A 26,031-nucleotide genomic window follows, 5' to 3' on the forward strand; every position below is an offset into this window, starting at 1 on the left:
AACTACAGAGAAAGTAATACAAATTGTAATAAAGTTAACATGCTGGTACTTTTTTTTTTTTTTTTTTACCATACATGTGAATCAGCCTGTCAGTCCCACACAACAAAAGTACTGCATGTTTTTTTTTTTTTTTGAGGGGGAGGGGTTATTCATTTATTTAATTATTTTAAGTTATACAAAACTGATTACCAGAAGTACGGTCGACTGTTTTTATTTTTATGTTGTGTGTTGGAAAAACACTAAAACATCAGTCTACATTTCTATATATTGTTATTAAAGATGAATCCAACCAGCAACCCAAGGACATATAAGCGGTTTCCACTACGGCATTGGTGCACTCGGCGGGAAAGGCCTAGCCACAGGGGACATTAGAAGCTACAGAAGCATTGCAGAGAGGAGGAGGAGAACACCGAAGAAGAGAAAATAAGTTGGGCTCTCACCATCATGCACTTTTTTTTAGCAACACAAAATTAAAACCACATCTAATACACTTTTCTCTATACTTTAGTGCTTGACACAAGTGACTCAAATATCCTAAGAGTACAGGAACAGCCTAAAAACAGCTGTTTTAAAGTTTGTCTCTAAGATTACGGTATTGGGGGGAGAAACAATCAATTTGCAGTAACATGTAAGAAGAGCTGTTACCACTCCAGACATTCTGGTTTGTGTCCAATCCCCGGTGGGACATCGATTTACTCAGCATGCCTTTTAGCGCCTGGGATTTTAGCCTGAATCCTAAAAAGACAATATCAAAAAACAGTAAGCCACAAGTGTTGTTAATGAAATCATTCTGTGACTTCATTATGTGTTGTTGCTTTAACGAGCTAGCTGACCAAACAGCTTCATATTATAAAAGCTACAATAGTAAAGTAGGAGTGTCTATGAACACATTTCTATGCAGCAATAGAGACACATTTCTGCATATCGAACTGAGACCCAGAAATGAACAGGACAGGCTCCATCCATCTACTCTGCACAGAGTTCATAGTGGCACTGAGATCTCCAGACCTAGTCTAGGACTTTCTGTCACACTCCTCTTCAACAGATCTCCAGGCAATAACAGGACAATAAGGAGGAGGAGGATGCCCAATATTTATTGAGTGTGTCTCATATCCAAGTCAGAGTACTTTACAGACCTTATCTTGTTCAATCCCCAGAAACCTAAGTGTTAAGTATTAACATTCCCAATGTGCAAATAAAGAAACAGGTTCACAGAGTCAAATAACATTTATGGTGAACTCCTATAGCTAAAGATGCCAGAAATGGACTCAAACTAGCCTGATCCCAAAGATCATGTTCTTAACTATTTAGCAAAATGATGTGAGTTCTGCTGGGGATTATTCTAACATGGAGTCAGAATTTCAGAGGCGTAGGAGTCTTAGAGGTAAGATTCTACCAAGAAATTTCCTTCAAAATTTAGTGTCAGCCAAAACAAGTTCTCTCAAAGAACTTCTTGGTTCCCTCCTCTCTGATAATAAGATCTATGCAACTTAACCTGGTTTATCTTTTTGTTCGAGCTACCAAGACGCTCAGAGCCAAATCCGAATAAAGCTCAGTTACAGAAACCAGAGTAGTTCTCATGGGTACATTTTCTTTCTATTCCTTTTCACAGCCTTGGTTCCCAATTTTAATTTAACGATTGCATTGTACATGTATGTACATACACTGTATGTTCTTTGTCTTCTCTCCTTCTTCGTCACTTTAGTAGGCCTATACCCTTATCACTTTTGGTGAACTATGATAGCCTCCTAGCCACTCTGACCGCCAGGTCTCCACTCTCCTGTTCAATTCTCCTCCCATTAGATTGTCATAGTGTTCTATATAAAACACAGCTCTGATTACATCACCCGGGCTTAAAATATCAGGGGCTGGCCATTTCCCATTGGGTCAGATTCATGCCTTAGAGCATTCAACACTTGACCTCAGCCTCTCTCTCTAGACTCTTTCCAGTTGATCTTTCTACTCATTTAAGCTTTAGACATACTGGTTGACTCATTGTTTCCTACCTGACCTACACTTTCATGCTTCTGCCTCTGCTTATATTATTTCTTCTTCCTGCAATGTCTTTCCCCTCATCACCCACATGATGAATGGTCACTCATCCTCCAGGGCCGCTCTAGACCCAAAGTTTGTGTCCTCCCGTTCCAAATTCATTTGTTGAAACTTAACCCCCACTGTGTTGGGATTAGGAAGTGAGGCCTTTCAGAACTTATTAGGTCATGAGGGAGCCCTGTAAGGATTAGTACCCTGTAAAAGACACCTCAGAGAGCTCCCTTCTATTTCTACCATGTGAGGACACAGCGAGAAGTATATAACCTGGAAGACAGCCCTGACCATGACCATGTTGGCACTCTGATCCTGGACTTCCAGCCTCCAGAACTCTCAGAAATAAATTTGTGTTGTTTATAAGCCACCTGGTCTATGGTACTATGCTATAGCAGCCTGAACTAAAACAAAAGGCCTTCATTTTAGTGAGGATTTAATGTCATTTCCATTATCTCTCTAGGTAGGAACAGTTATTTATCTCCCTGACCTTAACATTTTATACAACTACACTGTAGTTCTTATACTGTCTCATACTTATTTCTTTACAGTTCTGTAAAGAAAAGAGGCTGAGAGCTGTACTAGGGTGGGGACCATCTCATTCATCTTTATACCCTCTGTGCCTATTACATGCAGTACCTGGGACATCACAGGGATGTCTTTTTTTTTTGGGACCAACTGACCAATCAATGAAATAAAATTAATAGATATGATTTGCTCAAGATCCCCAAACTAAGTATTGGACAACTCGGGACTAGGATTTCTATCTTCTAGTTTCTAAGCTCGTGTTCTGGTGTTTTGGTGTTCTCCTGCTCTGGTGTTGCTATAGTTCCCTAAAACACAGCTTTCATTGCCAAAAAGTCACCTGGGGACTTCCTTAAAGAGTAGATTCCAGGTCCCCAATCCTAGAAATTCTAATTTTACATGTCTGTTTTAAGAACCTGGGAACTAGGGTCTTTAACAGGTTCCCCAGTCTTAGCACCACCAACTTTCATACTATACCATGCTGATACTTCTCCATACAAAATAATGAATACTTTATCTTCAATATGTGGATTTTCATGGAGGTATTAGCTGCATTTGGGTCCAAGGTGATAATTTCGGCATTTTGAAGTATGTTGTAGATCAGATCTAGATCCAAGTTCACCATGAATTTAAGAGGAAGAATATGAACAGTACACAGTAAAAACCAAAAATTTTTATATACTTTAGGAGAGAATCAGAACTGATAATATGCAAATCAGATACCAGTAGAACTTTAAAGTGGTTGTTTTATTTGTTTGTTTTGTTTTAGATGTATTTGGCTAAAATGCTACCCCTCTCTTCTGACCACCACCTGGGTCCAGCCACATGAGTCTAAGATTATGAGTTTGTGTTCATAAAGTCTAGCCCTTCTGTGGAATGTATTTCTGGTTGGAGCCTAGGTCAGCTTTTGATGAAAACAAAATTGTTAATAAAATGACAACGTAAATAAAAACTATCATTTTTAGTTGAAGAGATACTTACAAACACTAACTTAAGAGTTATGGAAAACTAAGATTAATGTCTATGTTAGCTGTGGCTACTTACAACTGGAATTTTTATCTCCTGATACATAAAATGACCATAAAGTAGAGTCTATTGAAGACTCAGGTTTAAAAAGCAATGGTGTTAATTAAGTAAGTCAATAAACACACACTTGTTGAGTCAAAATGATGTAATAGAATCATAACAGCTGTTACAGATTTAAAAAATTTTTCAAGTTGTATAAACAATTTCAATGGTTTATAAAATCAGTGGTATTTATTGTTGAAAATGTTAACTTGCTTGTTTTTATTTCAATTAAACTGTTATAAGTTAATTTTAGTTTTCTGAATTAGGCTTCCTTATTTCCTTCAAGCCCATTTTGTTCTTGGACATGAGCTAGTCCCCAGACAGAGCTTAATGTTATTTATTCATTAATGCTCATGCATCACGATACCCAAAGTAAACCACTTAAAGTTTTATTTAATTGAGAGTTTTAAAATGTATACCTATTTTCTGAAGTAATATGATTGGGAAAGGAGTGCATACAAGACTCAAATAAGTGAGTGATCATAAATGAAGTTACTATTTTATTATCCTTTTATTACCCCTATCGAATCCATACAAATGCCTGCCTAAGACAGTCTCTCCTTTTTAGGAATTGCACTTGTAACTTACTTCGCCACAACAGTATTTATGTGAGTCCTCACAAGTCCCAGATATTGGTCAATCTGTGCCTACGAAGAGTAAGAAATCATGAGCAAATCCAAAGATCACAAGGTCAAAATTTAAGATGAATATTGGACATCACACAGGACTTACCTGGTGCTTAACATACACTACGGGTAGAGTAAACATTGAAACCACAGCTGGGATGAAAAAGCAAACACAGTATTAAAATTCCGAGAGTTAAGAGTGAGAATAAGCTTTTAGATACGTTTTTATGCAATTATGTAATTTATAGCATTATTTTATAGTAGCTAGCAGTTTAGCTAAAAGACGGCAGGGCAGTCCATAAGGAAAATAAAGGGATGCCGAGTATCTTACAGATATTAAGCTATGATTCCTGGAATGAGGATGGACTATACCCTCCCATGATGAAAATGAGTTTTTGTCTATAACTGCCTATTGCAGACAGATATTGATTGGAAACCAAATAAAATGAGTCGTGCTTAAAGAGAAAAAAAATGCTTCAGACTAAGAAATTCATTATTAATGTGTAATATATATTATACTCTTTAGTTGAACTGTGATGGTCAGGAAAATGCCCTGTACTATGTGGTGTCTTGTTCCTAGGAATCTATGACAACAAACTCACGGCTAATAGCCTAAGAAGCTTTATGCTCACAGAGCATGTGAAGAAAGACATAACGTACTCATCTGTCCTTACCCATGAGCAGCAGGGTCAGCCCATTGAAGAGAGCGCCAACGTAAGTCAGGAGCCACATCAGGACTGCAAACTAAACAACAAAATGATTATCAGAGCTTCTAAAGTCATTTGTGACAGATGAGAGTCTTATTTCATTGACTTTTTTAGATTAAAATTTGAGGGAAAATACTCCGTGGTTTCAGTAGGAAATGTAAACATGTAAAGCTCATCACAGAATTACTGAAAGAGGATCTAATCTTTACTTCCAATTATAAGATTTGAAGGATCCAATGAAATAATAAGGTAGGGATCAGCAAACTATGGCCCTTGGCCTGTGTTCTATGGGCCCATGAGTTAAGCATGAATTTTATATCTTTAAATGGTCAAATAAAATCAAAGCAAGAATAACATTTTGTGACATGTAAAAATGATATGAAATGCAATTTTCAGTGTTCATAAATAGAGTTTTACTGGCACACAGCCACAGTCATTCATTTATGCATTGTGTTTGGTTGCTTTCCTACTACGATGGCAAGCTAAGTAGCTGGGACAGAGATCTAGGCATGTGAAGCCTAAAGTATTTGCCATGTGGCCCTTTGCAAATAAGGACTGCTGACCTCTGCTCTAGCCCATTATTATTCTACAAATAGAAACATCACTTTAAAAGTCCTTGGGTAGGTAATTACAATCTCCCTGAGTCTCTCTTTAGTCATTACCTGGAAAGATGTTATTCCAGGAAAGCATCTTGAGGGTCAAAGCCATGTTAGGCACTTTTGCTTCTGCCCCTCCTCAGACACTTGCTGGGAGTCCCTGCTAAAAGACCCCTGCCCAGTATGTACAAAGCATCCTGGGAACACATAACAACCTCACTCCGGCCGTGCCGTACCATTACTGACTGACTTCAGTCTTATACATACACTGCCTGATGGCAAAAGCTGCTTGTTCAAAAAAACCTGGTAAGTTCAATGAGAGTGCCAGGAGTAGCACCCAGGGGCCCAAGGTCTTCTGCTTCGGAGGCTCAGTCTCACGGCCCACATCACATAAGGATACATGGACAGCTCACTGTTAGCAGAGGCCAGTGTTTAACAAAGAAAGCATATATGTTTTTCACATTCCCCAAACTAGATTTTTTTAAAAATTAATTTTAGGAAATTGGCTGAGGAATTGAAAATGGTAAGGACAAACAACCTAGCATGTTGTAAAAAGTACAGAATTAGAAGCTGTGTGACCCTCTGTTTGATCCCGACTTTGCCAGTGACTCACTGGGCAATCTCAGGCAAATGTCTTAGCCTCTCTGAGCCACAGTTTTGGCAGGTGTAAAATGAGGGGATTGGACTGGATGAGCGCTCGGGACTATACAGCTGGAGGTTTTCTCATTCTTGAATGTAACCAGCAATTGCTTCTTATTCACCATTTTGTGGTGGTTTACAGTATACCTTTGGGGAAAATGAAACTCAAGACTGCCAAGTGAATGGCATAAGCAATCATACTTTTAAGGAATCCACCAGGTCTTGGACAAGGAAGAGCCTCCTCAGTTCCTTCAGTGTATTGTTCACATAGAACTGCAGGCAGTCCGTGTACTTCTGGATCTGCTCCTGAGAAAGCGTGATCTCGAGCTCCAAGTAGGTCCTGCCAATAAACCATCCCCACAGAAAGCCCCATCAGAGGTAATCTCCAAACAGCTGAGTTTTCTTTCTCCCGCTCTGACAACCACTGGGTCAACTCTGGGGGCTTTATACCACCAGCCAGGGGGCTGTAGGGCACCATACACACCCACTGCCAGGACAATGGGGAACCTGGGAATTATGGCTGTTAGTGGTGTGCTATGACTATTTCTGTGTCCCCAAGATAGCATTATGGGTGAGCTGATAATACAGAGCAATTGGCCACAGCCAGAGAAAATTTTTGTCAGTCTAAAATCAGCTCATTTGATGTATCCTCCCTACATCACTGGCCCACTAGGTAGTTGTGAAAGTCTTCATTTCTTGTTGGCTGCATGGAGATGTATTATCTTTTTAAGTAACTGAGGTACCTGAAAATCCTAGCTGCCAATCATTGTTCATTGCCGAAAATTTGGGAAAATACTTCCAGGTTTTATGTAGAGAGCCCTGAAAACTCCAGTGACCTAGGCCATATTCAAAAGCTCACTGTTTCTACTAAGAGCAATATTTTTAGTGACTACATTTTTCATTTGTTCAAAATGTGACATGTGATTATGGGTATATAAACCAGGCTCCTCAAATAGTCCATCTTCTCGTTTGGCCACGCTGCCCACCATGGGTGCATCCTTCCTTCCTCCTTCCCTCTCTCTCTCTTCTGTTTTAAGACAGCACCACATTGTGTACCTAGAGGATATTTCTAGAGTTCTTACAGTGTTACCTAACTCTGTGAACTGAGACCAAAAAAAGTAAAGTAGCATTTGGTTTGGATTTTGGAGATTACACTGAAGTCTTACGGCTTTCCTACTCTTTAGAAAAAAAATAGAAAAATGTTGATTTGTCTAGATAGTAAGTTTTGATCCAAAATATAGTCTGAGTCAGATATTCCTTTTACCGATAAAGACAACTCAGCCAAAGGAGAGTTTTTTTATTTTAAATTTGTCTCCTACAGGAAGATAAAGTAATTGAACTAATTGAATGTGACAGTCTTAGAGGCCAAGAACGTGGAAGACACCAGCTTTCCTTGGATGGCTGAGGGTAGAGGCTGGGGCAGAGCAGGACTCTGAACATGTGAACCCTGGTCACAGGCTGGGGCCCCTGAAATAGGCATGGAATAACCCCGGTATGAAGACACTCTGCTTCCCTGCTTCTCTTGCCTTCGGGGTGGGAACTTGTCCAGCCAAGTTACAGCCTAGAAGATCCACTAACTCTGCATTAGAAGAAGGCCGACTACATCCCGAGGGCAAGAATCCTCGGACTGTAACAGTTTAACACCGAGGCCAGGAACAGAGTCTGGGAAGGGAGGTCTGGTACACAGTGTTTTCCCCTTCTGTCAATAAGTCCCAGGCATCTTTTCCCCTTTTAAGAGCCTGGTGCCCTAAGGCCTTCATAAGCTCATGGGTGAAGGTGAGCCACGGAGGATGCAGAGGCATCCTGGCAAATGACTGGGTCTGGCCCAGAAGCCATCTGCAGCAGCATCTACAATGCCCATCAAGGACTCAGAACTGTCCCTCCATTATAGGAACGGAGGATACCTCAGCTTGCACTCTGGTGCCAGCCCCAAAGGAGAGGGTAATTCTGATTGCCAGTGCTGAAATGCCAGAGTTGGGAGATAATTGGGGTGGAGTTGGGTGGCATGCAGCTGGCAGTGCTATTACCTCCCTCTGCCCTGTTTCATCTTCTTAGTATATAGCCTTTTAAAAAAATTATTTATTTATTCATGAGGGACACAGAGAGACACACAGAGAGAGGCAGAGACACAGGCGGAGGGAGAAGCAGGTTCCATGCAGGGAGCCTGATGTGGGACTCGATCCCAAGTCTCCAGGATCACACCCTGGGCTGAAGGCAGCACTAAACCGCTGAGCCACCTGGGCTGCCTCAGTATATAGCCTTAAAAAAAAAATCCCTCCTCACAACTGATGAATCACTAAACCCTACCTCTGAAACTAATAATACACTATATGTTAATTAATTGAATTTAAATAAAATAAAAAACAAAACAAAACATTCCTCTTCAATGTTCATTTTAGTCAGACTTCCTAGTATAAAAATGCAGAGAAGGGTACATTATAAGACTATTCATAAACCTTGCACCCCTCAGAAAGTTGGCCCTTCAGTATTAAGCTTCCAGAGACCATATAAATAAAAATCCAAACACCCTAGTCCTGACTCTGTGCTAGTTACTAGTCACGTGACCTTGGGCAAGTCACATTACTTCTCAGAGTCTCAATTTTTCCCACCTATAAAGAGGGATTACACTGCTCTGCCTTCTTCCAGGGTTGGGAGGATTAAATGTTGACCTCTCCTTAAATTATAAAACACTATACACATATGGTGGATTATGATTACTAGTGGTAATTAAATATAAAATATCAATAATATACATTTATGTTAAATATGCATATTAATTTGCTAGTAGCAATGAAAATGTAAAAACTCAATACAGCACTAAGTGTTACAATAGGCATAACTGAGCTTGGTTTAGAAATTCACCAGCAATATCAGCTAATAAAAGGGCATTTGAGAGACTCTGAGGGGTCAGTTCCCAGAGACACATCACACAAATGCCCAGGAGCTGAACCAGAGTCAGAGGGAAGGAGTTTTGAGAGAGGCTGGGCAAGGGCTGGTCTGGCTGGGACACTCACTTGAAAGGGTGGCCCTCGTCGGTTTTCTGCACTGCTTGTAAAACAGACTTGTAGATGCGGAAACTGATGGTGGCCGAGAGTGCGGCCAGGGCCAGGTAGGCCACGACGCTCACGACGCTGAACTGGGTCAGGGAGAAGAGCAGCAGCAGGAAGCTCCCGAACACGATCCCGGTCTGCTTGATGTCCCGCCAGTAGAGCAGGTCAATAGCTGTGGGGAGGAGACAAAACCCACATACACACACTCTTAACATGGGCAGTGCTGCTGGGGGCTGCCACGGGGCTCATCCCAAAGCCGTGGTCACTACAGGTCCTCACCTGGCCTCTGGAGTCTCAAACACAAGTGAGTAGACATAGGGCTTTGGCCAGGGCACTTACTGTCATTGTATTTTGTTTTAGAGGACTTTTTCCATCCCTGAGGGTAGTTCATAAATTCACAGATAAGGCTGTTGAATCTCCAGAGACTATACCTCTGTAAGTGTGTCTCGCTGGGCTATACCATCTGTGACTTTGAAACAAAACTGAAAGTGCAGAGGACCCAGAAGTACGGGTTCTGTTCCTTTGGATGGCATGGATTGTGTGCATCTTGATGCCCTGCTGACAAACTTCATGCCTCAGTGGTGGCCTAGAGGTGTGTGCCTCAGTCATACAAAGGTTCCCACTGCTGAAAAGGGACAGCTGTGATGGAAGCAGAGGTTCTGGAGAAGTGGTACCTTCAGAAGCATGGCAGTGGGTCCAGAGACCTAGCCAAAGCTAAAGGTTTCTGAGTAAAGATATGGCCCACCTTCAAAACAAGCAAAACTGAAAAGTTAGTAGCTGTCTCACAAATCCCTGGAGCTGCCATTTGGATTAAACCCTCTTGTACAGCATAATCTATTTGCTCACATTTTGTGACTTAAAAAATCTGGAATTCAGCTTTAAAATCTGTATCGTATTTCTCATTTAGTTATTTCCCTCTTTCACTTAGAAATAAAAAAATTAAGTTCAAAAGAACAAATATGATACAGAATGTCAGTATTTTCAATATTCCAGCCACCAGAGTATGAAAAAGGCATAGAAGTCTTGCTGAAGAATGTATGCAAATTCATTCTCCAGTGAGGCAAGTCACAAGTGTTTTTTAAATTAAGATATAATTGACATATAACATGGTGTAAGTTTAAGGTGCATGACATGTTGATTGGATATATTTATACATTGTAATATGATTGCCACCAGAGCATTAAATTTGTCATAGCACATAATTATCATTTCTTTTGTGGTGAGGACATTTAGGATCAAGTCTCTTAGCAACTTTGAAGTTTATAATACGATATTGTTGGCCACAATCACTATGCTGCATTAAGTCTCCAGAATTTATTTTGCAAGTTTGTACCCTTTGACCAAAAGCATCTCCCCAGTTCCCCCACACTCTAACCCCAGGAACCACCATTCTCCTGTTTCTACAAATTCAGCTATTTTAGATTCTACTTATAAAGAGGATCATACCATATTTGTCTTTCTCTGTTTGACTTATTTCATTTAGCATAATGGCCTCAACGTCCATCCATGTTGTTGCAACAAATGGTCTTTTTTTTTTAAAGATTTTTATTTATTTATTCAGAGAGAGAGACAGAGAGAGAGAGAGAGAGAGAGAGAGAGAGGCAAAGACACAGGCAGAGGGAGAAGCAGGCTCCATGCAGGGAGCCTGACGCAGGACTCCATCCCGGGTCTCCAGGATAACACCCTGAGCTGAAGGCGGCGCTAAACCACTGGGCCACTGGGGCTGCCCACAAATGGTCTTTATAAAACGTTACATCAATACATTTTCAGAAAGAAAATAAGACAAATTTCCCATCTTACAACCAAATTAAAATGGCAGTTGCTTACACTGCCAGCTTCATGTGCAGTGTACCTGGAGGCATCTGGTTTACAGAATTAGATAGTAGTCATCTGCTCAGAGGAAAAACGAAGGTGACCAGATTGAAGAGAGCAGAGGGCTGCTCCCATCATACACAGGTATGTAACTAGCTGAAGGAACAGTATTGAAAAGATCACATAGGCTGTGACAAGCCTCTAATGCTATAGAGGGGATATGAGGAGTATTGCGGACCTCAGGCTGGCTGGAGAGTAAATCAGGGACTTAAGGGGTGGGGTGAGGGCTCTCTTAAAACAGGCTGAGGATACCTCAGAAATCTGAAGCTGGAGAGATAATTTACTTTGGAGCTGATCTCTCATCCATCCCCACCTACTCCTCACCTAGCGGGTCCACCAATGACATTAACACACAAGATTGTAGGAGTCTGCCATTTTGTTTGGCAAAAATTTGTCCTTTTTCTCTTACAACACTTTTGCATAGGAAGCAGAGGAGAGGATCACAAGCATTGTTTTGGTGTGAAACAAAGATTTTTTTCTCTTTTGAGTGGGCTGGTTCTACAAGTAGGTTTCCAGGGGCAAAAGGAAAAGCACTACTGCTACAAAGCCTTTTCTCCCTTCCCCAGTCACTCACAGACTGACATTCTACTATTAGAAATTCAGTTCTTTATTTTTTTTTACTTTTTACAAAATGTATTCATTTGAGAGAGAGAGGGAGAGAAAGCATAAGCAGAGTGAGGGGCATAGAGAGAAGCAGACTCCCTGCCAGGCAGGGAGCCCGACATGGGGCTCAGCTCGAGCTGAAGGCAGATGCTCAACCATCTGAACCACCCAGGTGCCCCAGAATTTCAGTCCTTTAGATTAATCCTTTTTATCTTTATATTTACCCTTTTTAAAAATCTTTTTCTTTATTGCAAAGATCTGAGAAGGGGATAATGCATTAATGATTTGCTTATCGTTAACCACAAAATATAAATGAGCTCACCAAATGATTTTTGTTTTAGAAGAGTTTGCTGAGAACAGAGCACCAAGGTAATAATCCTTTCCAGGCAGACAAGAGGGACCTTTTGGAAGATGTGACACAAGAAACCACTGGGCCTCTTAGCGTAGGTGACAGAAGTGGGAGCAGAAGGGATCTCCACAGAAGCCCAGTGCTCCCTGGGGTTAAGTGGATTTGGAGCAACAAATTGAGGTAAGGTTACGCCTAAGTCCAGACCAGCTAAAGGCCCCTGGGAAACTGGAGCCTCCTAGCATTTATTCTGTTTCATGTAGAGGAAGGTGGAGGGGGGCAGTAGGAGAATAAAAAGACTAAAACATCACCATTATCTGCAGTGTTGACTCTTCCCCCTTCCCATTTTGTTCATTTATTCAATATTTATTGAGCAAGAACTTTTTTTTTAAGCACCAGGTTTTGTGCTAGGTTCTGCGGATATCAAAATCAATGAATTGGGTTTTTTTTTTTTTTTGAAAAAAGAAAAGCCACACACGAGTAAGTTGTAATCTGCTTTATGACACCCACAGATTCACATGGCAGATGCATTTAGAAACAAATACATGATAAGACAGCATGATTTTTGCTAAAGAGGGCAATCCTTAAAAAAAAAAAAAAAAGAGGGCAATCCTTAGTGCTTACCCACATCTGAAATGATGTGAAGGGTCATGGGGGACCCTGAGGGAAGTTTTCAGGCAAAGAAAACATAAAATTTGCTGCTACCAAGTGAACCCCCACTTAAGTTCCTTGACACATGTTAAAAATGGCACGTACTGGGTAGGAGCTTCATGAGAAGAAACTATGGGCAGAGAGTGTGGATGGTCAACTAAACATTAGTTTGGTGTAGCCATTACACAACAGGTGCTTCACTCAATGTGTTAAGATTGCCGAGGTTTCTAATGAGGAGGTTATCAAAAGATTCATCTTACAATATCAATGGGAAGTTAATTCTGAGTACTTTGTGATACAGTAATCTATTTACATAGATTCTGAAATGTTCAAAGGACTTTCAGATATTACCTCATTTAAACTTCACAATTAACTCCATTGGATAGGTATATAACAGGTGAAGAAGCTAAAAGTTAAGAAATCTGTCTACTGACTAGTTAATGGGAGAAGCAAGATCAAACTAAGTTTGATGCTTCCTCCAAGACAATACAGTTGCCTCTCTCAGATATGTGGTTATAGGTTGAATGTTCCCCAAAGCATGCAAAATTAATTTTGGTAACCTGATTTGTTTAAATCTGCTTTCAGAGCTAGATGTTTAAAGGGCAAGTTTCTAAGTGAAAACGAGCCATTATCAACAGGAAACGGTTATTGGTCTTCTATTCATTTAGTAAAACCAGGAATGAAGAGATCATAAAATTCTGTTCCTGCTTTTAAGGAACTTAAGATCTAGCTGGGAGGACTGACATTTACTCTAAAAATGCTGAATCACTGCCAATATGTTTTGTGTTGTTGGAGGTGGCAAAAGTTGAGTTCAAGGAAGGGATAGTGCCGGAATCGATGAAAGAGGACGTGGGACGGTTTGTGAATGTAGCGAACAATTTGTTAAGGAGATGGAGTGGATAAAGGGAAATATTATGAAGGATTAGTCAACAAGAATGGTGACTAATTAGCCGTGGGAGAAAAGAGGAAGAGCTAATTAAGGGTGAAGGCAACATTTCAAAGCTGGGTGACTGATTAGTATAACTGTTTTCCTGACAAAAACAGGAAATTGGAGGGTGAGATGGTTGAGGATAACTTGAATGCTTGCTTTTAAACCTCCCGGTTCTAACATGATGACATCAAAGCATTTTGACACAATCTAGGACAGTGACGACATAGGGATTACAGGTGAGATGAAGCTGACCATTATAATATTTCCTAAATTTTTTAAAGTTGAGAAATCAAATGATTTGGGTTTTTTTTCAGGCTTTGTCCCAGTAGCCCTGAGTTAAATGGCCAGTAATATCATAGCCTAGTGACATTGAGATGCATATGTACAGTAGGAAATTGGAAATGCAAGACTGAAATTTAGTAAAGAGGGCTGAATATTTCCACTGGGGTATATTCTGAGGAGAAAGGATGATTGAGACCATGAGAGTGGAGGAAACCTCCAAGAAAGGAGAGACTAAGAAATGCAACTGAGGATGAAACCATAGTTTCAGACTCAAAGGAGTAAGAGGAGCTTATCAAAAGAGTCCCAACTGAGTGTCAGAGTGGGGACCCCAACAGTGTAGGTTACAGCAGTCAAGAAGAAGGAAACCTCCCAGGACACAGGAGTAGACTACAGTGAAGGATGCCGAAGACATAACAAGGGAAATGATAACTGAGAAAGGACCCTGGGTTTGGAGGCTGAAAGGTCATTTCTAACTTGGCAGAAAATATTATCAGTAGTGAGGACGGAGACCATATTGCAAAGGGTTGGATAAATGGTGGGAAGTTCTAAGTAATAAAAAAGATGGCAAATACAATAGTGTTTGGGCAAGTAGCAGCAAAAGCAGACCTTTAGGTTAAGCAAAGCCTGGAGATATTAATGGAAAGGGAGGAGTGAAGATTCTGGAAAGAGAGAGATTTGATGGAGCAAAGTCTCAGAGGAAGGGAGAAAGGGTGGGATTAGTCATAGTTTTTTTTGGGGGGGGGTAGAATATGAAGGGGGGATATGAAAAAAGTGGGTAAAGAGGGAGAGGCATTTTGGGAACATATGGGTGAGCTGGAAAAGGAACAATTAAAGTGGCTGGAAGTGGCTTGAGGTAGATTTACTCAAATCCTGGAAAATGAGTTAGGAGGTCTTCTTGAGACTGAGGATGATAAAGGGTAGGGCTTTAAGAGATTAGGAAAGGTCCGAACCTGCCTTGTTCAGTACAGTAGTGATGTAACTACTGAGCACTAGTCCCAAATGAGATACGCTGTAGTGTAAGCTACTTCTCAGATTTCAGAATCAGTCCCAAAAAAAGGGATGTAGAGTACCTCATTAAAACTTTATGTTGATTTTTGTTGTTAAAAGGCTAATACTCTGCATATGTTGGATTAAATATATTATCAAATTAATTTCACCTGTTTCTTATTACTTTTTAATGAGGAAGTTACTAGAAAATTTAAGATTTCTAGTTAGTGGCTCACATTATAATTCTATTGGACAGTGCTGATCTAGAAAAATACAGTATGTCAAAAAGGAAGCAATATAAGGGCTGCCAGAAAGTAAGGAGGGTTTGGTTAAAGTCAAGGATCTCTAGTGGATCCAGTCAATAGGGTTAGGGGCTTGGTTTTCCAAGAAGTAGACAGAGGAGCTGAGTGAGCCAGGGCCATGAACTTGCACAAGCATCACAGTTAGAGGAGTCGAAGATCCAAGAGGACAGAGTCAAAATGAACAACTTGGGCTCAGGCTGGGAATGACAGACAGCCAATACTGTTGGGAGCTCATGGGCTGGGAGAATGGCAATGGCTGTGTGTGGTCAGAGTGACAGCAAATGGCCCACGATGATTCAGTGGGAAGGGTAGGAAGTGGTAAAGTGTGATCAGAGAAGAGAGAAGAATTTCTGTGTTCCAATCTGCTGTGTAAATGATGATTTTTCACATTTTAATTTTGCTCAGAGTGATGTAAACTTGTGTAGGAAGCTTTATAGTAGCTTATCCAGAAAAATGGATATTTGAATAAAGTTTCCTTAAAACCCAAGTACAAAAATATAAGTAACTCCATAACTGCAATAAATTAACCCCAGTAGTCTTTGGGTACAACAAAATATAGACAGATTTCTCTTCCTTTAATATCCTTCTAATGCAGAAAAGTCATATGAGACCTTAGACACCGGAGTATATACTCGCTAAGCATCCTCACAAAGGCAGGTAAATTACTACTGCTTTGCCAATTATAAAAACTGAAGTTATTTTGCTAAAAACCAAGGAACAACCCATTGGCATTAAATGAGAGATCAGTGCGCCCTATAAATTGCAAAAATGGACTGGGTTTGGTGATCTCATCACAGTATCCAGACCACAGGTGGGAGCCTGCCTGGGGCTCACCTGGAACTAACTCAGTCAAGGCTGACCTGGCAGATTTGGCAGACTTGAAGAATGCTGATTTCAAATGCAGAAATCACTGCTACCCTTATTTCCATAATCCAATCAAGGACAGTAAAGAAAAATAGAAGTGATCCAAGGTTTGATTTAATAGCTAACTAGAAATGAAATGCTACGTAAAATTTCTAGACAGAAAGCCCTTTGCTGCTGTCCAGATTTTTTTGGTTTAGGAAAACATTTTATTTTTAAAAAAGATTTTATTTATTTTTTCATGAGAGACACAGACAGAGAGGCAGAGACACAGGCAGAGGGAGAAGCAGGCTCCCCACGGGGAGCCCGATATGGGATTCGATCCCAGGACACTAGGATCACAACCTGAGCCAAAGGCAGACACTCAATCACTGAGCCACCTAGGTGCCCTAGGAAATAATTTTAAATGTATTCAATTATATGATCCAATAGTGGAGCAGTATTCAGAAAAATGTACGAAGTGAAAGACAGTGGTGCAATTATTCATATTTTATTACAAGGCAAAATGTAGTACAGGTGGATAATATGAAATGGGAATAAACTGTGCATGATCATTTGCATTATTGCACCATATTCCTAGAAGTATTTACTTATATTTCATTTTGGTCCAGTAGAGATCTCAGGCAGCATTGTACCACTTGCTATGTGACCAGTGAAGGCTACTTCATAAAAGGCCAAGTGAGAAAATCTTGTTTTTATATATAACACCAGTGTTTCATCAAAAAGATTGCTGAAAAATGATATGCTGTTGACTCTAGCTTACTTTTCAGCAAGCTTCCACTAATTGACTACAATACTTGACTAACTTCTGAAAAGAATGAGAGGCTTGAAAAACCTCCGTTCTTTACAGCCCAGCGTCCAAAGCAATGATGGCCAGTTTCTCTGATTTTCAGGGGGCCAACAAAATATCACCACAAGAACGTTAACAAGAGGAAACAGTAGCAGCTTTCTGTACCTTCATTTTCCCTCATTTTGTCACCAAACTGGAGAAACATGATGGGAATCGATGTAATAAAAAACAAAACTATAAACATGCACAAAGATGACATCTCCCAGTCAACTACTCCATGAGTTTCCTTTACCATGAAACAATCTCCTACATAAATTTAAACTTTACATGTTAATCCAGGGGCCCTGAGCCCAGGTTTGGCTGGGGGTGGGGTGGGCTGCTGGAAGGGAATTTTGTTCGTAAGACATCTGCAGTGATTCCCTGCAATAAGATTCACCTTCAGATGAGTACATTTACAATACATTTTCCAGGCCTTCCTTCTCACCACTTGAATGCAGCCAATATGACTGTCAAGAAAAAATGCCAACACTCTTATTTCTAGATGTTTATATAATTCTGTGGATATTTTGAAGGAGGAGATCCATTATACCTGGTGTTCTGTATGGACAGAAAAAGAGCACAGCATTTAATCCACATGCTAGTTCTAACCACTGGGGACTGCATTCTCTCTGTGCTATGAAATTAACGCAATGGGGCTTAGGCCAGTGGTCACCTTGAAAGGGGGGACCAGGCCAGGAAATGAAACAGCAGGGCCCAGTATCTAAGACAGTGTGGCCAGCTGCTCCTGCTAAATCTTTTAGCAAGTGGGCTCATTTGGAGGGGTCTCCACAGGGCACTGGCATCAAAGGTAGAGATGGCCATATGGAAAGAGAGATAGGCTTCAGGCACATGGTGGCTGAGGGAAACACACATAAAGATGTGCAAAGCATTAAACAATGGATCTCCTTATGTGATTTCTGTTTTTTAAGCTTTCTGGCTAGATCAAAATAAAAAACTGTTCATTTGGTTTGGTTGGTGGTAGTCCATCATAATAATATTGGGTCTGCAGTTTGGTAAAATGTTTTTGAAAGCAAGACATGTTAATTGCTTAATGGATAGAGCTGTAATAAAGTCTAAAAATTAAAACTTGTTGCATTTGTACTTTTCATATCTTCAAAATTAACATCAGTTTGGGCAAAGAGCTTGTAAGTAATGCTTGAATTATAAGGCAACCTTACTTAGATTTAACTTAAAAATATAGCTTAAACATATTTGGAGAACATAGAACTCTATACTGCAAAGTTCTAAAACTTCTAACACATTTCTTTTTATTTTATAAAGATTTTATGTATGTATTTATTTTAGAGAGGGAGAGGGAGCATGCATGAGCAGGGAGAGGGGCAAAAGGAGAGGGAGAGAGAGAATCTCAAGCAGACTCCATGCCAAGTGTGAAGCTCTACACAAGGCTTGATCTCACCACTCTGAGATCATGATCTGAGCTGAAATCAAGAGGTAGATGCTCAATCAACTGAGCGACCCAGGTGCCCCACAAATTTATTATTTTTTTAATTTTTATTTATTTATGATAGTCACAGAGAGAGAGAGAGAGAGGCAGAGACACAGGCAGAGGGAGAAGCAGGCTCCATGCACCGGGAGCCCGATGTGGGATTCGATCCCGGGTCTCCAGGATCGCGCCCTGGGCCAAAGACAGGCGCCAAACCGCTGCGCCACCCAGGGATCCCCAAATTTCTTATCTTATTTAAAAATATATGCTACAAATTTGAAATACATTTACAATGACCAAGGTTTTAGTGTAATTATTAATTGTCATCTAGGTAAAAGATTTCAAAGAATTATTAATGTCAAATTCTTAGCTTTCAAACTTTGAGTTTAATTATAAGGCAATCATTTTTTTGAATGGTTGTGTGTACTTTCATAAGAATTGGAAAGGTAACAATATGTAAATATTAATACATGGCCAAATGTGTACACACCTTAGGAGATCAGGTTGAGAAGGATGGGAAATTTTGTGGTGATGTACATTTAATTATTTCCAAAAAGAGAGGTGATATTCTGGAAGTTATCCACCTACATTAGCTTTTGTTTGCTGGATTCAGTGAATTTTAACATTTAATTCTACTATAAGGTAATTTAAAATACATCAATTACTTCACAGATTCTGTTCCCAAATATATTAACTAGCCTAGAGATGAAAGAGAATTGAATAAGAAATATAATTTCAAATATAAAGAGGAAATGGGAGAGAAGGAGTCAGGGAAAGGGAGAGAAAGCAAAGGAGAGAGGGAGAGGTAGAAAAAGGGAAAGAGAGAAACCTTTTCAAAATAAGAAGGAAGGGCCTTTTCATTAGGATGCAATAGGGATCTATCATAATCCTAATGATTTAATCATATAGTATCAGGAATATTATTGTTTTTTTAAAAAGATATTTATTTATTTATTTTTATCCATGAAAGAGAGAGGGGGGGGGGGGCAGAGACACAGGAGGAGGGAGAAGCAGGCTCCATGCCGGGAGCCAGACACGGACTCGATCCCAGGACTCCAGGATCGCGCCCTGGGCCAAAGGCAGGCGCCAAACCGCTGAGCCACCCAGGGATCCCCCAGGAATATTATTGGGTTTTTAAATGAAATAAAAATTCATGGAAATCTAAGAAAAATCATAGATTTGAAGATGTGGATTTAAATTATCATTTTTGTCAACCTTTCTCACCCATGATGGATCTTTAAGAAAAAAAAGTTAGACCCTGCAGAGAGTCCATTTGTATAGTCTAAAACCAAAGCATGAAAGTAAAAAAATTATCCTGATCTATTGATGTTTATCATAGACTTTTTCTTAATTTTAGGAAGGAATAGCTCATACAGTAAAGAAACGTATCTGAAGTTCAGCAATTTCAGTTTCATGTCAGTTTCTTCTATTAAATTACTTCAAATACTTTTTGAGACATATACAATCTTGTTTTATAAAAGCTGTTTTTGTTGCCAACTGAGTCCTCTAGCTTCACATTACATGGCATGGAGATAATGGACAATATTCAGCAAATATTAATGCTGATTAACTCTAGGTGGTAGGACTTTGGGCGATTTGTGGCTTTCATTTGAACCTCTCTGAACAAATGGAAATTTACATAATGTGTATGTATCTTTTAGAAAAAGAATAAAGCCATTATTGTCTCCCTAAACTTTGGAATGTTCCCTTACAAAGATTCTCTTGAAAATAATCATGCATTGTGAAAAAGTAGAGTTTCTTTTTTCAATGGAGTCATAACTACTTGTATTTGGTATATTATCTGTATAATGAGAGTTGTCTTTCATTAAAAAAAAAAAAAAAGTCCCAGGAGCACCTGGGTGGCTCAGTTGTTAAGTGCCTGATTCTTGATTTCGGCTCAGGTCATGATCTCAGGGTCCTAATATAGAGCCCCATACTGGGGCTCCATGCTCAGTATGGTATCTGCTTACGATTCTCCCTCTGCCACTCCCCATTGCCCCCCACACATCTCCTCCCTACTCATGCTCAAGCACTCTCTCATTTTCTCTAAAAAAACAAAAACAAAAAACAAAAACAAAAAACCCAGATCCTCAGCTAAGCCAGTTTCCCCACTGGATCTCATTAGAATCTCCAGAGAGGGAGTTTGCAAGTGTAGTACTTATGTTATATTTGTACAGTATTTTAATGAGATTGAATCTAAATAAAAGGTGTGTGATAAAAGGTTGTACTGGCCTGCCTTTATATAAGTATTATCTTTACCAAATGCCAACTTCGTAATACTAGCATTTCTTTCCATTTCTGCCACTGAAACAGACATTTTTTTCCTGTGTATTCTAGGATGTTGGCTGTTTTACAACTAGCACTTTTCAGAATGGACCACCATAAACAGTTGTTCCACAGAGCACTGGTGTAAAATATTCTATTTTGTAAAACACCAGAAATACTTTTAAGTTATATTCTCCGGAAACGGTTTCACCCTTCATTGATATTTTCCACACTGGGAAAGCTGTAACTACAGAATGCTGCAACACAGTTAAGTGGGAGTGGACCAGTGGCCCCAAATACGTGATAAGCATCAACCTAGTCTACCAAGCATCCTGTCAGGTAAATTTGTCAAGTACAGTGGTATCTATCTTTGGCGCTCAAATAGAATGGTATGAATGAATGCTTTTGCTCAAGCTTTGTTCCCTGGCTACCATACTATTTGGATTTAGGCAGTATGATAAAGTCATTAAAAGCATAGACTTTGCCTTATGTTTGGGACCCAGTTAAGTCCTAGGCAAATTCCTGGCCCCCTCTGCCTCAAAAACCTTCAGTTTCCCCCTCTTTAAATTGGAGTAAGATAATCATCTCATGAAAGCTTAAATACACATGTAGCAAGAGTTTAGGATAGCTACTGTGACATAGCCAATATTTGCGGAGAATTTGGGATGATGAATTGATGATGATGGTGAGGATGACAACAATGGCATAGGTTGATCAAGATCACTAACTCACTCACAAATTTTGCTACATGTAAAGGAAGAAACTATGTTAAAAATATCTCGGCAGAGGTCAATGGAAGTTCACTCTATAACTCAGCATGAGTAAAAGATGTGTAGTGCTGTTGTGGGAAGAGTTCTGGATTTGAAGCAGGCACCTTTTCACTAATCAGTTCACCACTTATCAAAAACCTTGGATAAATCACTTAACCTCTTTAAGCCTCATGATGTCTAAGAGTAAATTGAAAAGCTCCGTGAGAAGACATTTGGCAAAATAAAAACTACATAAATGTGAGGGGTTATTAAGCCAATACAATCACCATTACCTACATAATTCATATTCTTAGAAAAATGACCGAGAAAGTTATGATCTACCATTGTGGCAGATGGTAAAGCAGTGAGAAGAGAGGGGTTCTGTGGTCCGACAGCCTAGGCTCGAATCTAGCCTCTCCTGGCATTACTAGCCATGTGTCTTGGTGGAGGCCTCAGCTTATCACTTACAAAATGAGATAATAAAATTTACACATCACAGGATTTGTGAGGATTATATGCAATGATGCAAGTAAAACATTCAGCAAAAGTGCTCCCAAAATATTAGTATTATTGTGATCTGTAACATTACTAGCTATATAGGTGTTTTATCAGGTTACTGTTTTATTCTGCTTTTTCACTGAGTTGGGTGGGCTTTGGTTTATTAACCAATATTGGTATCATTTTTTTTCAACTGGAAGTAGAATCTTTGTAATGCATGCGTTAGTGTGTTAATGTTCTATAATGTATTACAGACTCTTTGTACTAGTATAATGCAGACTTTAGTCTCTCTTCAAATGCTCCTATCTCTAGCTGAAATCTTATATATTAATAAAGTAAATATAAGGTTCCTTTTGCATGTGTGCTATAGTTCTTATGACAATTGTATTACTTCCGGTAGAGTCTTCATGAAATAGTCAATGGGCTGCAGTCTCTCCATGGGATGTTTAATAATATGGAGAAAACCTGAATCTCACTTTCTTTATTCCCCTTGCTTCCCCAGGCAAAACTTTCACCTGTAATCCTTCTGGAGGACATTCTCAACAATGTTACACTGCCTCGTGCCACCGCATTCAAAGCTGCCTAGATCACACCCACTTCAACATTTGTCCACCGGACCCTGCTCTGCTGGCTATAGACTGGTCTCATTAAGAATCATTACACACCAGTGGCTTCAACCCTGATTCTGTGTTAAACTCACTTGAGGATCTTTTTAAAAAAATACTGATACCTGACCCAATTGAATCAGAACCTCTAGGGGTGGGGCCCAGGCATCCTTTGTGTTTTTAAAAGCTCCCCAGGTGATACTAATGTGTAGCTAGTGTTAAGAACAGCTGTTTATGATAATGAGGGAACCAAAGTAAAGAAGATACATTGAAAATGCCAAACAAAAATCTTATTATAGATTTTGTTTAAATGAAAAGTTCCCTTAGTGGAAAGAGAAAGGAATAATTTACTTCTTACTATTTCTCTTTCATGCCTATAAACCCACCCACCCAGTTATTAGTCAATTTTCAAGATAATGGCTTTGTTCTATCTGACAAAAGGAAATCAGTGGTACTGAAGGCGACCAAAGGTCATGGAGTGTAAAAGACCTTCAACGATCTTGCATTAATCTTCACAAGTAGCTGGAGACTGAAAATGAAAATGATTGTCTTCAATAGACAAATGATGACATTTGTGTTATTGTCTGGTTATAAACAGCCATGCATCTTTTTAACCCCTGCAGTGAGAAAATCAACTGAGGCAAAACACATGGGATTGAAATGAAATAGTGTCTTATGCAAATAAAACAGAAAATCTGCCATGTTTTGGCATCTACTTTTGGTAAGAATAGAAGAAACCCAGAATCACAGTCTAAAAACCAACTTTTTTTAAATGTCTTTGCGTTCAACTAAACTTGCTGTATATCAAGCCATAGTTGTTTGTGAAGTGTGTATATCAAATAAACTGATGAGTCTAACACATAAGAACGAAACGTCACCAAGCATTTTCACAACTGCCTTCTGGATAAAACATGCGATTTCATGTTGTGTCATCATTCTCTACAATTATGCCCTTAAACTGCCATACATTTCTTATTTCCTTGCTTTTACATTTATTAGGCTCATTTATTTACTTTTCACAGTTGTATCTCCAGAAGACCCACATAATTTCAACTCAACTGTTCTATTTTCTGTCACCGCCACCCAAACCCACGAATAAGAGACAGAGCAAATGTGTTCTTAATTCTGAGGTTCATGTTTACTTCTGCCTTAGCTTAAAACATTTACTGAAGAAAAATCCTATGTGGTCCCTAGAGATGAAAAGCCAGTCTACTCTTTGTGACATAAAATGACAAGGGGAAGATGCCAGGCTGAAAAAAAAACTCCGCTTCTGCTCCAGACTATTTTTGGTCCCCTGGGGGATGCGGGGACCCTTCAGGTTCAGTCAAATGCACCTTCTTCAGAACCTTATTTGTTAAACATTGAAAGACATTTCATCTTACAAACACCCGAGTTTACCACACACCTTTGCATTCTTCCAAATTCTCCCTTTCTCCTCATAATCTCAAGCCGAGCAAGGTGAAAGAGAGAATCTTAATGTAACAAAGGAGAGATGGATGTGTGAAGTGTGAGGCTGAATAAAAATGGCTGAAAAGCGATCCAAGCGAGGCTGGAGGGTGGCCACACCCAGTGCTAATACGGACTGTTTCAAAATAAATCTGTTATACCGGGGGGCACTCCGCACCGCTTTTTATGCCTCCTCCATTTGCTCCACGGATACCCACTATTAATAAATAGGAGTTACAGGTTACCCCCACGACAGACAAAACCCCTGAAATATCTCAAAGTGAACCATCCTGATAGGTGGCTACGCCATCATATTTTTCAGGATTTCTCGAGAGCTAGTCTGCATTTCCAGGCTCCTTTGTGTGACCACAAATAACAACCCTGAAATGGGTGTGTCCTCTTAAAAGGATGCACTAGAGCCCTCTCACTTAATGGCTCTACCAGGAGATTCCAACCTTTCCGCAGAAATCAAACGCACTGGGATGCATGGAACAATAAGAAAGCATTTTTAACTCCGGGGATGAGAAGAGATTAAACAGGTACTGAATGATCAACGGATCCCAAAAGAGCTCCGGGAGGAGGCAACTGATGCGTTATTTAAATTTCTAGCATTACAACAAGAAAACAAAGGGGTTGGGGGTGGGGGGTTAAAAAAAAAAAAAAAAAAGGAAAGGAAAAAGAAAAAGAATCCAAACACCATCCATTTTGATTTTTGACATGACAAGTTTACTCTGCCCCCTTCTCCCCCCGCCCCCCGCAACAAAAATCTCTCGGGTATGAAGCATGCAGAGGTCCCACAGGTGAAATGCTGCACAATGGCGAGTCCGGGTCCCGGGCTTCCCGTGCACCGCAGGCATGCACTACCGAAATAAAGAGAATACCCTGACTTTTCCAGTTGCTCCACACACAGTCCATCTTGGTGGAATCGGCCGTGGCCTGCATGGTGCGGGCGTCGGGGTGGCCGGCGCTGTCCTCGGGGGCGCGGAGCGGGCGCTCAGGTCGGCGCCCCGGCTGCAGCGGCAGGGCTCGCGGTGGCCGCGCGGCTGCAGACTGACAGGCTGCACCAGCCGGCGCGCGGCGAGGGGCGGGCGCGTCGCGAGCGCCGCAGTCTCCGCGGCAGCGAATCAGCGCGGCGCGGCCCCGGGGCTGCCCGTGCGCACGGGGCTGCGGCCGCCGCTCGACGCCCGAGCGCCCGCTGGGCCCGCTGGCCGGCCTGGGGGCGGGAGGGGCTGCCCTGGGCGGCACAGGCGACGCGCGAGGTGTGCGAGAAGGGCCAAGGGAGAGGGTCAGGGTGCGGCGCTTGGGCTGTTCCTGGGAGTTCTTGACACAGGGAGCGTATTCTAGAAATTTCTTAGACACCCGAGAAACCTGTAGGGTAAGAGACGCAGGTGATGGCACTACATATGGCAGACTTCCAGCAGAATGCCCCCCTCTAATTGTCCCCATTGCTCACTCACCTCTCTCTTCCCCATTTCTTTACATTCTGGCCCCGACTTATTTGGAAACATTAAATAAAAAAAAATATTTATCTATTCATGAGAGACACAGGCAGAGGGAGAAGCAGGCTCCCTCTGGGGAGCCCGCTGGGGGCTCGATCCCGGGACTCCAGGATCAGGCCCTGAGCCAAAGGCCAGTGCTCAACCACTGAGCCATCCAGATGCCCCCAGACCCTATTTATTTTAATTGCCTGGCATCTTCCAGGCAATTGCCAGATCTCTCCCTCTTTCTGGAATGTTCTAGGCTATCCAAAACCTTTGTTGGCAAGCCACAATCACTGGAAAGACATCCTGTTGCTGCTCAGTAGGTCTTGTGTGTTTCTCCTGCGGCCTGTCTTCTCCAGCTCACTTTGTGGTTTGAATGAATAAGTATCTATCAGAATGAGGTGGCTGTAGGCTCAGGTTCAAAGCCCTGGGACTCCTGCACAGATAGTTCTTGGTCACTGCACTGACACTGCGAGAGGTCAGTTGTGGGGACATCCAAACAGAACTCGGGGAAGCAAAGGGTATTTTGCCTCAATAGCATCATCTTTGGGATCGACTGTTGGGGGCAGATGGAGGTGGGCTGTGTGTATCATTTGGGAGATACAAAGTTAGTTTCCAAACCCCA

General features: G+C 40.8%; 1 protein-coding gene across 1 annotated transcript; it reads right to left on the reverse strand.

The window, feature by feature from the left end:
- Positions 1–131: 131 nt before the first annotated feature.
- On the reverse strand, positions 132–24,965 carry RTN1 (reticulon 1). The gene is given in 7 exon segments (NM_001007131.1): positions 132–735; positions 4,225–4,283; positions 4,369–4,415; positions 4,937–5,006; positions 6,406–6,544; positions 9,219–9,426; positions 24,807–24,965. Coding segments are annotated over 7 exon segments (627 nt in total). The 5' UTR covers positions 24,868–24,965; the 3' UTR covers positions 132–692.
- Positions 24,966–26,031: the final 1,066 nt, after the last annotated feature.

Source organism: Canis lupus, chromosome 8, assembly GCF_011100685.1.
Source record: "Canis lupus familiaris isolate Mischka breed German Shepherd chromosome 8, alternate assembly UU_Cfam_GSD_1.0, whole genome shotgun sequence".
In the NCBI taxonomy this organism is placed as follows: Eukaryota; Metazoa; Chordata; class Mammalia; order Carnivora; family Canidae; genus Canis; species Canis lupus.